This window comes from Erythrolamprus reginae, chromosome 1, assembly GCF_031021105.1.
Source record: "Erythrolamprus reginae isolate rEryReg1 chromosome 1, rEryReg1.hap1, whole genome shotgun sequence".
NCBI classification, from domain to species: domain Eukaryota; kingdom Metazoa; phylum Chordata; class Lepidosauria; order Squamata; family Dipsadidae; genus Erythrolamprus; species Erythrolamprus reginae.
In genome coordinates, this window is record NC_091950.1 from 299,188,826 (window position 1) to 299,201,183 (window position 12,358).

A 12,358-nucleotide genomic window follows, 5' to 3' on the forward strand; every position below is an offset into this window, starting at 1 on the left:
GAACTTCACTTTGCTTTCTTATCTTTAGCTTTCTGCAATACTACAGAGATTTAGAGATGTGCAGAGGGAGAGGATGGATATTCTATTGTTATTGGCCACCCCACTAGCAATACGTACTCGCTCCAGTAGCTGCTTTATGCTGACAATTTGTAAACATATTTAATAAAGAGGATGATAGTTGTTGAGGGTAGGTTTTCCATCTAATTGCAGAAGGTAGCATTTCTTTTCAATGGTAGCCCCTTGGCCATAATGCATTTTTGGTTCAGAGGGTGTAGGAAGTTATCACTCAAGGAAAGAAGCTAAAGAATCTCCATTCATTAATGGAAACATTTATGATGCACTTTGGCATCCAATGGTTTAAAAACCACAAGATTGTGTAATGTTGATCCTCAAGAAAATTTTAACACTGACAAAAATAATGCAGTAGCTAAAATAAGCTGCCTCACGTGGTTGTGGAATTTTTTTCTCTGAAGCGTTTATAGAGAAAACATTTTCATTAACCATTGGTGTAAAGAGGTTGTTTTGTTTATAATTTTAATAATTCAAGTCAAATTAAAGTATTATTCAGGTACAAGAAACAAGCACATAGATACATTATTTCTATTGTATCATTATCTTGAAATAAATAGTTTGGGGATGGAGAGAGAAGGGTAAAGTAGGCCACTCAGCTAGAGCTGAATTTTCAATACTAAGTACTTAATATTCAATACTAAGTATTTAGTATAGTATATTTAGCCACCCTGCACTCTACCATCCCCAGTGTATTGACAGCTGACCTTCACTGTCTTTTTCCTCTCACTGCTGACAACACACACCCAGCTGAGGCAACTGCTGGCCTTTTCCAAGGCTTCCCTATGCTAAATGAAGGCCTTGCAAGGGTCTCACACAGCATCATGAATGCCTAACAAAAGTCTAGATTTTGATCAGGTGCAGTAGGACCTCATCACAGTAAGAGAAAGAAGACAACAAAGGTTGGCAGGGGGAGGCCACAGCAGAGCGCAAGACATCCTAAAGCAAGGTTCGACAAACCCAGGCGCCTGGTCGCCAGTGGCGCCTAGAAAATGTTGTCTGGCGCCTAGAAAATGTTGCCTGCTGTACTGTATGTCAGCGTTTCCCAACCGGTGTGCCGCCTGGGCAGGGCGCTGCGGTGCCTCTGACCTCTCCGCTCCTGCCCGATGCCGCGGTTTCTGGCGCTCTCCTGCTGGGTCCCAAAGAAGGCAGGCAGGAAGGAGAGCTCCATTCTTCGCGCCTTTTTCCCGCCTTCCTTCTTTGGGGCCCAGCAGGAGAGCGCCAGAAACCGCGGCATCGAGCAGGAACCGGGAGGTCGGAGGCACCGGCACGGCAGCGCCCGCCCAGCTGAAGGTTCCCTGTCGTCATCGGCAAGTGTCCTTTGGGGCCGGGCGGGAGGGCACTGGCGGTGGGAGCGGGGGGGGGGCCGCGGCTGCAGCGGCACAGGCAGTCGCGGGGAGATGGCGGGGGGAGCGGGGGGCGGCTAAAGCGGCCCCGGGCACCGTTCCCTGTACGCTTTTCCAGGGGCGCGCAGGGAGCCGCGGCCACCCGCCCGCCTACCGGATTTCCCTCCGCGCGGCTGGGGAGGTGGATTCGCCGCCCCCGCCAGCCCGATCTCCCTCCAGTGGCTGGTGACGTAGTTCTACCGCCCTCGCCAGCCTGATCTCCCTCCGTGGGGGGGTGGGGGGCGACGAACCGACGACCGGGGGCTGTCCGTCCGTGTTGGGTGGTGCAGGGCAGGCACAGGCAGCCCCAGGGGAGAACAAGGGAGGGAGAGAAAGGAAAGAGAGAGTAAGGGAGGGAGAGAAAATTGAATGAAGGAGGGAGAGAAAGAAAGAGTAAGAAGCAGAAAGGATAGAGAAAAAGGAAGAGAAAGGGAGGGGGAGAAAGGAAAGAGGGAGGAAGGGGGGGAGAGAAAATTGAATGAAGGAGGGAGAGAAAGAAAGAGTAAGAAGTAGAAAGGATAGAGAAAAAGGAAGAGAAAGGGAGGGGGAGAAAGGAAAGAGGGAGGAAGGGGGGGAGAGAAAATTGAATGAAGGAGGGAGAGAAAGAAAGAGTAAGAAGTAGAAAGGATAGAGAAAAAGGAAGAGAAAGGGAGGGAGAGAAAGGAAAGAGGGAGGAAGGGGGGGAGAGAAAATTGAATGAAGGAGGGAGAGAAAGAAAGAGTAAGAAGTAGAAAGGATAGAGAAAAAGGAAGAGAAAGGGAGGGAGAGAAAGGAAAGAGAGAGAAAGGGAGAGAAAGGGAGGGAGAGAAAATTGAATGAAGGAGGGAGAGAAAGAAAGAGTAAGAAGTAGAAAGGATAGAGAAAAAGGAAGAGAAAGGGAGGGGGAGAAAGGAAAGAGGGAGGAAGGGGGAGAGAAAGAAGATATGAAGGAGGGAGAAAAAGAAAGAGAGATAGGAAGGAAAGAGGGAGAGAAAGGAATGAGAGAGAAAGGGAGGGAGAGAAAGGGAATGAAAGAGGGAGAAGGGGTGAGAGATAGAAAGGATAGACAGAAAGGGAGAGAAAGGAAAGAGAGAAAGGGAGGGAGAGGAAGGAAAGAGATGAGAGAGGAAGGGGGAGACAGAGGGGGTGAAAGCGATGTCAGGTGGAGACTCGGCAAAAAACCAAGTTTGCTTAAAAAAAATTCTGGCTCCTAAATTTTTTGGCTGGCTCCTAGATTCTGAACAACTTTGTCGACCCCTGTCCTAAAGGACAAAGATGGTTGTGATCAAAGAAATGGAGCACCTCCCTTATAAAACCAGGTTGCAACGCCTTGGTCTCTTCAGCCTTGAAAGACAGCGTTTAAGAGGTGACTTGATCTAAGTGTATAAAATCATGCATGGGATAGAAAGGGTAGATAGAAAAAAATATTTTCTCTATCACACAATACTAGGACGAGGGGGCATTCCCTAAAGCTCATAGGTAAGAAAGTGAGGACAAATCAAGGGAAATATTTCTTCACCCAGAGGGTCATTAGTTTATGGAATTCACTTCCAGAAGAGGTTGTGACAGCTGTCAGCCTGGATAGCTTCAAGGTAGGATTAGACATGGATGCCAAGTGTATCAGTGGTTATTGAAACGGATGTTTAAATGCCGCCTCTATGTTGGTTGAGGCAGGCAGGATTCCCTTGAGTACCATTTGTTGGGGGTGAAGGGAAAGGGAGGGTTTTGCCTTTCTGCTCAAGATCCCCATGTACAATTGGTGGGCCACTGTGTGACACATAATGCTGGACTCGATGGGCTTTGGTCTGATTCAGCATGGCTCTTCTTATGTTATGTTGGGGAGGTGATAGGACAGTGGGAGAAGGTGAAGTTAAGGTGAGCATGGCAAGAATAAGGAAACATGAGATGCTTCTCAAAAAAACAGCACAATCCTTGCTTAATAACTGCAATGAGGGCTACCAAAACTGCTGTCTCTAAATAGTGTGGTCATGTGATGTTTCATCTAATGATTGCTTTACTTAGTATTGAAAATTCTAGTCCCAGTTAGGGCTGTTAAGTGAGGATCTGTACCTCCACTTTACTCTTTCATTTTAAATTCTTCACAATAGAGCCTCCTACTACCCTATTGGGTTTTTTGCTAGCATTTCCACCTCTTAATATTTTTCTATCCATTTTCCCATATTTTCACAATTTTTTCATTGTGCGCGCGTGTGTGTGTGTGTGTTCCTCATCCATTCAATTTTCTTGTCTACTATGAAGACAAATAGAGGAGATAGAATGTTTATGAAAAATAATTCTCTAGGTAGACATTCCCCTTCTGGGAAAGGTATATAACTTACAGCTTTCTTTTGTTAATTGAATATTGAATTGAATCTGAGAGATGATTTTTATCCTTACTCTGCTTCCTAAATTCATTTATGTTGAATCGGATGAATTGTTTCGAGTTTTATTGTTGTACAAATGGACTTCATTGCAGAATAACCTGGTGAGCTGAATAACCTTTATAAAATTCTTTATGAACTAATGTTCATAAAGCCATTCCATTCTGATATACAAAATTACCACTGGTTCAATTGTTTTCAAAATAATAAGTCATGGGGGAATTGACATTTTCCCTCCCCCTAGGCTTATAAAATTTATGTATGGTATGCTAGTATGTATGATTTGTTTCTAAATTGGGGTTTTTGTGTTTTTTTTAAATTAACTTAAATATTAGATTTGTTTACATTGTATTATTATTGCTGTGAGCCGCCCCGAGTCTGCGGAGAGGGGCGGCATACAAATCTGATTAAATAAATAAATAAATAAAACCCTTAATAAACAGCTTCTGAGATTTTGCTGCTTCTCCAAAATAAAGATAGAGAATTTGACATTATTTGCTAGGTCAGTATCTGAACAATATCAGCTTTTTATATTAATGTTTTTAAAAATCCCACAGCTTATACACTTGTAGCATGGGAGGAATGCTATTAAGACCAGAAAGGGACTCTGTGGATTCTTAGTGATGGGTGTTAATAATTGGTTTCCTTATAGTTGTATAAACTGAAATAATATAATGTATATTATTTATTTATTTTATATGCCAGCATTATTATTTTTTATAAACAACTCAAGGCAGCAAACATACTCATTCCTCCTCCTATTTTCCCTACTACAACAACCCTATGAGAGCAGTTGGGTAGAGAGAGTGAATGACCCACGATCACCCAGCCAGCATTCATGGCTAAAGTAGGTTTAGAACACAGATATCCCAGTTGTTAACCTGGTGCCTAAACTACTAAATAGTATTGATACAATAAATATTATTCGTGGCTGTAACTTAATTTTATTGCTTTATGTTACATTTTGATTATAGATTTATTAATTTATTTTTGTCTTGTGAGCTGTCTCTGATGTTTAAATTGAAAAAAACAAACTTCTGTTAGATCTTGATTAGGAAACTTTGGATGCAACTGAGAAATGTTGTCCATATTCTGTAAGCTTCTGTGCATACAGAAAATCTGATTCAGAATTAAAGGGCAATTTTGCTTTAAAAGCATTTTTTAATTAAATTCCTTAAATCAAAAGTCTGCCATAAAACATTAATTGATTGTATAATTCTGCTTTCCTTGGTACTGAATCTATGGGTGAGCATTAGATAAATGCAGCTTTGAATTGAACTGGCCTTTTTTACTAAGGTTAAATTTTCATCACAAGAATAGGAGCTGTTTGTCAAGGATTCTGTTAGTTTTTCAAGAGGTTAAATGATATTTGAGACAAATAGTAAATGTTTTTGATAATAAGGCCCAAGGCTTCTTTTTTTCAAAGATATGGCATAACATACATGAATTTATTAACATATCACCTAAAATAAAATAAAAAACAGTAAAATATAAATGCTAAAAGGATCTGTATTCAGATACCAATGTCTTGGCTATGGGTCCTCCAACTACGGCCCGCAGGCTACATATAGCCCACTGAAGCCAGTAATCTGTCCCGGGTAGGGCCATTAGGCTGCCCTGCCCATACCGCCCCGCCCACCCTTCAGCTGAGTGCAGGGCTTATGTTCGCGAGCCCTGTGGGCTGGAACTGAAAGGTAAGGCCAACAATTTTGGCCTAAAGAGACTTTCACGAGGCAGGGGAGGTGAAAAATGGGGTCTATAGATATCGCAGGAGGCCCAAAAATAGCTGGTTTTGGCTTCCAGGATGTTGCTGGAGGCGGGGTAGGTGAAAAACAGGGTGCAAAGATGCCCCAGGAGGCCCATTTTTCACTTCCCTTGCCTCCAGAATATAGAAAGACATAGAGAGAGAGAGACAGATAGGGAGGAGAGAAAGATTTCTCAAGTTCCTTGGGGTTGAGAATTGCTGCAAAACTGAGTTTTCTGAAGTGGGCCACTAGACTCCTAAACTACTGAAAAAAATGATCCAGTAAAAAGAAAAATCAACCAAAAGAGCAACTTGCAAATAAAACATCCCCAGGAGCAAAACAAATTAAAGTTTAATTTGTGTGCATTGTTTAATGAACAGTTAAATTGGCCACTGCCACCTACTCACATAACCTAGCCATACCCACTCAGCCAGTCCACCCCCCGAACAGTCTGGGGGACCATGAATTGGCCCCTGTTTAAACAGTTTCAGGACCCCTAGTCTAGGATGTTAACTATTCAAATGCAGCATCGTTTTTCTGAAAAATGTCAAATACTGGAGAAATCTATACCCCATTTATACAGTAAATCCCGACAGATTGCATGTGATGTGTAAATCCTGTTCAGGGGGATCCATTGCTGGTGAGGTACAGTAGTTCAAAACCTGATATCTTTTTCATGGGATCATCTATATGTCTTTCTGTGCCTGGGCATTCAGTAACCCATTTGGCTTTTCATTGGGAATCAATGTTAAAGTTGTTAAGCAGATGTTGTGTAAGTGCCAGTGGGGGCTTCTTATATTTGTGCCTTTACAACTGATAAATGGGGAAGATCAGTGTGTACTAATAGTAAATTGTTCATAATTTTTCTGTATTCTCTCACTAGTGCATCTTCTCTCCATAGAACTGAGGGTGCTATGTGGCCCTAACTAATATTTCTTTGGTCTTTGATTCTGATATTTGCTTTCATTCTAACACATTGATGTTCCCTGCTTAGACCTTCTGTATTGGTTTAATTTAATAGGAGACAGCCTCCTGTAGTACATAAGAGAATTGTTTGCCAACTACACTCTCCAGTCGCTGGTTTTCTCTGAGCTTGTTTGTTTGGTTGAAGATGGCTCATTATCCAACTAGATTATATCTTCAATATTAGAAGGCAGTGATATTTGCTTTTGGTTTATATATAGTAGTTTCCCCTCTCCCTGCATTGCTTTCTCCTTGATAATTCTTTGATCAGGAAGTTTACTTGCTTGATTACTTGTTTGGTGTTAATCTGGGTGTTAATCCCTCCTTAGCCGGGTATTAAATGCTGGTGAGATGTTCTGGTCTTTCTGATTATTTTTAGCTTTTTTATTGTCTGTTTTGAATGGATGTCTGTGGAGATTATCAGTCATCCAAGTCATGGTTGTCCCAAAAGTGCTTTTTCAAGAAACAACTGGACTTTCTGGTTTTTCTTTGAAGACATTTCGTTTCTCATCCAATAAGCTTCTTGAATGAGAAGCGAAATGTCTTCTTTTAAATGAAGTTAATATTATTTCACTGTGCACCGGTTGATGGGTACCATAAGGTTCCAGGAATTTCCAAGCATTTTTTAATTAAATTTGGTCTCAGATGCTCACAGTTTCCCAATTAAAACTATGGCTAAGTTGGTTATAGTTAAGTATGATAAAGTTATAGTATGGTTCAGTTAAGTATGGTAAGTTCAAAGAGCAGCACTAAAGACTCCCCAATTCAATCTTGATCAAATATATTCTATTGGCAAGTAGACTATGGTGAATTAACTGTTATCATAATCTAGGAAAGTCCTACTGCAAAAAAAATACATATACAGTATAAGGCTTTTCAGATGCCAGTTTTATAGGAAGTGTATATAAAAGTTGTTCTGATTGTGTCATATCCCAAAGTAACGTAAGATCTTAGGGATCTTGAAATAGAATTTTCTAATCAAGCTAATATAGATTTACTATTTGGGAAGTTTGTCCATTACAACTATGTTTAATTTTCCAGGAAGATGTGGAAACAGGGATTCATCTTGATCCAGCCACCAAGGAAGTCCAATATAACCCAAAGTACGACACCATGTTTGCACCAGAGGTAAGAAAATTAGCTTTTTAATGTGAATTGCTTTCAATTTATCATAAAATCATAGATGTAAAGGTTAGAAGGTGGTTTGGATATCATCTAGTTAAACTCGTGGGCCATGGACCAGATGTGTCACACACTAGCCACGCCCATGCCTAGTTTAGTGAAGTGGGGAAAAGTTGCAATACGTCACATGACGCCACAGTGATGACAAGAGTTTGATACCTCTGATCTAGTCCAATCCTACCCAGTGAAGGAATTTGTTGTTACATCCTATTATTCAGCATACAATTTTTAGAATATTTTATTGTATAAAGGTTCTGACCATTAGCATTTCATGTGTGTATTTATCTAACCAAAATCCTCTTCTGTGTAGTTTAAACCCATTGATTCTTTCCTGGTTTCTGAAGCTACTCTGAACAATTCTGCCCCATTTCTTCCATGACAGTTGTTCAGATAATTAAAGACATTGTCATATTTCTCTCTCCACCTCTTTCTTCCCTTATCCAAACTCACAGCTCCAACTGTTCTTATACGTTTTCTTTCCAGCTCCTTATCACCTGTCCTTTGGGCATGCTACAGTTTGTGGGGTTTTTTAAAAAATGCAGTGGGAAGAATTACATACAATATTTTAGCTGCAATCTCAGCAGCACAAGTGTAGAGATGAACTATGACTTCTTAAGCTTCATACTATTAGCTGATATTGTTCAATAAGATGTGGAAAAATACTGTAAATTATTAAGTAATATAAGGTATGTCACAGAAGTGAGTATTTTGTAAATATTTAAGTATATCTTTTTATGTGACAACACTGATGAAATGACATGGGTACAATGTAAAGTAGTGAGTATACAGCTTGTATAACCATGTAAATGTGATGTCCCGTCAAAACTACACAACACATAGCCAAGAAGATTGCCAAGATCCTGAAACTAAGGTGCAGCCTGGTGGTCAAGACCATACAGTGGTTTAACAGGACAGATTCCACTCAGAACAGGCCTCCTTATGGCAAACCAAAGAGGTTGAGTGCCCATGCTCAACGTCATATCCAGAGATTGGCTTTAGAAAATAAATGTACAAGGGTCACCCAGAAAGTAATGCACCACATTTTTTTCTCAGCCTACAGTAATGGTACAAATGTGAAACTTTAGATATACATTATTTTAATTGTCAGGAGTGCATGTGTAAATTTTGCGTTTCTTCAGACAGATAGCGTAGCTGCAGCAGTGTTTCAAAATGGCGTCTGTAAGTGATGTACATTACAAGCAGCGTGCTGTCAATGAATTTCTCACTGCAGAGAAAGAAACTGTTGGGAACATTCACAAATGTTTGTTCCCTCAGACTTCCACTTGTTTGGGCCGTTAACGGATGCCATTCGCAGAAGACATTTTGAGGATGACGAAGAGACGATTCGCACAGTGCAGAAATGGCTTCGTAACCAGAACGAAGAGTGGTACCGACAGGGCATACACGCCCTTGTGTCTCGCTGGAGGAAGGCCATAGAACAGGATGGAGATTACATGGAAAAATAGGGAGTGTAGAAGACACATCATTCTTTCTTGTGTGTAAGCTTCATTGTGTTCAATAAATAATTGTCGAAGAAAAAAATTGATGCATTAATTTCTGGGCGACCCTTGTATGGTGTTGCCAGCATTGCTGCAGAGGTTGAAGGAGTGGGGGGGTCAGCCTGTCAGTGTTCAGACTATACACTGCACGCTGCAACAAATAGGTCTGCAGTGCTGTCAACCCAGAAGGAAGCCTCTTCTAAAGATGATGCACAAGAAAGCCCACAAATGGTTTGCTGCAAACAAGCAGACTAAGGACATGGACTTCTGGAACCATATCCTGTGATCCGACGAGACCAAGATGCACTTATTTTGTTCAGATGGTGTCAAACGTGTGGGGCAGCAACCAGGTAAAGAATACAAAGACAAGTTTGTCTTCCCTACAGTCAAGCATGGTTTTGGAAATGTCGTGGTCTGGGGCTGCATGAGTGCTGCTGGCACTGGGGAGCTACAGTTCATTTGGGGAACCATGAATGCAAACATGTAGTGTGAAGCAGAGCTTGATCCCCTCCCTTCAGAGACTGGGCCGCAGGACAGTATTCTAACATGACAAACAAACCCCCCCTCCCCCCGAACACGTCCAAAATGACTACTGCCTTGCTAAAGAAGCTGAGGGTAAAGGTGATGGACTGGCCAAACACGTCTCCAAACCTAACCCTATTGAGCATCTGTTGGGCATCTTGAAATGGAAGGTGGAGGTGTGCAAGGTCTCTTAACATTCACCAGCTTCGTGACATCATGGAGGAATAGAAGAGAACTCCACTGGCAACCTATGTACTCTATGCCCAAGAGAGTTAAGTCAGTACTGGAAAACAATGGTGGCCACACAAAATATTGACACTTTGGGGCCCATTTGGACATTAGCACTTAGAGGTGTACTCTTGTTTGCCAGCAGTTTAGACATTAATGGCTGTGTGTTGCGTAATTTTGAGGGGACAGCACATTCAGACTGTTATACAAGCTGTATACTCACTACTTTACATTGTAGCCAAGTGTCATTTCATCAGTGTTGTCACATGAAAAGAAATTCTTAAATATTTACAAAATGTGATGGGGTGTACTCACTTCTGTGACATACTGTATGTACAGTTTTGCAATATCACCTATTGTATTTTAAATATGATTGATACCTTCTTCAACCAGAAAATAGTTGAAGAAACACCTATAATTTTAAAATAGAGCCTGGAAATTAGAACTTTGTTTTATCACTGCTCAGTACGCTAAATGCCCACACCAAAATGAATAATAAAAATAATTACAGTATTTAATAAAGAGCTTGAAATATGAAACTGGAAAATCTTTCTCCTAAAAATATTTTTTTCTAACTGAAATTTCAGACAATTAGAATACAAAAACATTTCATAAAAGCATATAGTTGAAAGGTACCTGAGAAATCATCCAATTCAAATACCTGCTTGGTGTAAGATTCTTAAATATTTTGGACAGCAATCCAGCCTCTGTTTGAAAACCTCCAGTGAAAGAGAACATGCCACATATTCAGGCAACCTATGATGCTGATTGACAGCCTTACTATCAGGAAATTTGCCCCAATATCCAGCTTGAATCTACTTTCATGCAGTTTCAGTCCACTGGTATTGGTAGTAACTTTTTGGAGCAACAGAGACCAAGTGTATTCCTCCTATGTATAGCAGACTTTTGAATATCTAAAGATTGCTACCATATCTCCCCCGAGACCATTTTTCTGCAGATTTTATTTGTTTCTTGTTTTCTATAATACTGTTCCTTAAAACTGGAAATAATAAAGCTAAATAATGGAGTTCGTGTATATAAAATACATCTGGTCTGTTTATAATACTCTAGTTATTTCACTTTTCACTTGGAAATAGTAGGCAATATGTGGGGGAAAGAATGATCTTATTCATTGCTTTGTAATCTCATAGCCAGATGTTACTTTTACTTCTTCACATTTATCAAATTACACAGTGGAGTATTGGGGACTCTCTTTTTTATCTTTATCATTTTATCGATTAAATGCTAGATCTGTACTCTTGAAGAATACTAATGTTATCAAAGGATGAGAAAGCATTGTTAATTCTCAAGGAGTTTTGGCGTGATCAGTTAGGAATTGCATCAAAGTGTTGCATTGAAGAGATGTGTAACAAATGTTCATATTTAACATGTTTTTGTGAGTTTCATAAATGCCATATTTTTGTAATGATAAAATTCTGGCAATAATAATAATAATAATAATAATAATAATAATAATAATAATAATAATAATATTTACTGGCAAAAAGCAGCAGTGTTCCCTATACTTGCAATATTTTTTCTTCTTAAATCCTTTTTAAAAAAGGAAATTTTGTAGTTAAATTAAAAGTACAGAAAGAAAAAGTGAATACAAATTTCTAATTTGTAAAAGCTTTCAAACACCCAGAATATTTTTTTTAAAAAATTATAAATTTGAACATTCCTCGGAAAAATATTTCCTCCAGGGAAAAGCAGCTGCTGTAAGTGTAGGTAATCCTTGACTTATAACTAGTCACTCAGTGATAGTTTGAAGTTATGGTGAACCTCCAAAAGGTACTTATAAACAGGATTTGAAATTCTGACCTGGGGTGAGGGTGCAGTCATATGATTGAAGTTTGGGGGTATTTGCAGTATCCTGCAGTCAAATGAATATGATTTGTGACATTTTTTGCCGGAAACCATTGTTCACTTATGGACAGTGGGTTTGCTTAACAATCACTAGATTTACTTAATGACCTTCATATAAAAGATCATAAAATTGGACATAAATCACATGATGATTTACTTAATCACCAGCGCAACCTTAATTCTGGGCAAGTTATGGTTGAAAGTCAAGACTATTTGTATACTATTTAATTTGTCTTAATGTAAACAGCTATCGGTTGTGAAAATATGGCTGTCAAAACTCAAAATGTTATTTTTTGGGGTACTCTTAATGCATTTTTTGTGATATTGGTGATCTGTATTCCCAAGAGTAAACAATATGAAAAATATATGTTTATTTATTTATTTATTTATTTATTTATTTATTTATTGGATTTGTATGCCGCCCCTCCGCAGATTGTAAAATGTACAAAAAATTGTTATGATTTTCCTGGTTAAGAATATCTGTTATCTCATAGATTTAAATATGAGGGAGCAAGGGAATGATACGAGATGCAAAACAT

General features: G+C 39.7%; 1 protein-coding gene across 5 annotated transcripts in view; it reads left to right on the forward strand.

Moving 5' to 3' along the window:
• CDC40 (cell division cycle 40) overlaps positions 1–12,358 on the forward strand; it is a 49,111-nt gene that overhangs the window by 8,782 nt on the left and 27,971 nt on the right. For all 5 annotated transcript variants that reach the window (XM_070733364.1, XM_070733363.1, XM_070733365.1 and 2 more), the window contains one exon: positions 7,564–7,650. In XM_070733364.1, the coding sequence (XP_070589465.1) occupies positions 7,564–7,650 (87 nt within the window). The remainder of the gene's footprint in view (positions 1–7,563; positions 7,651–12,358) is intronic.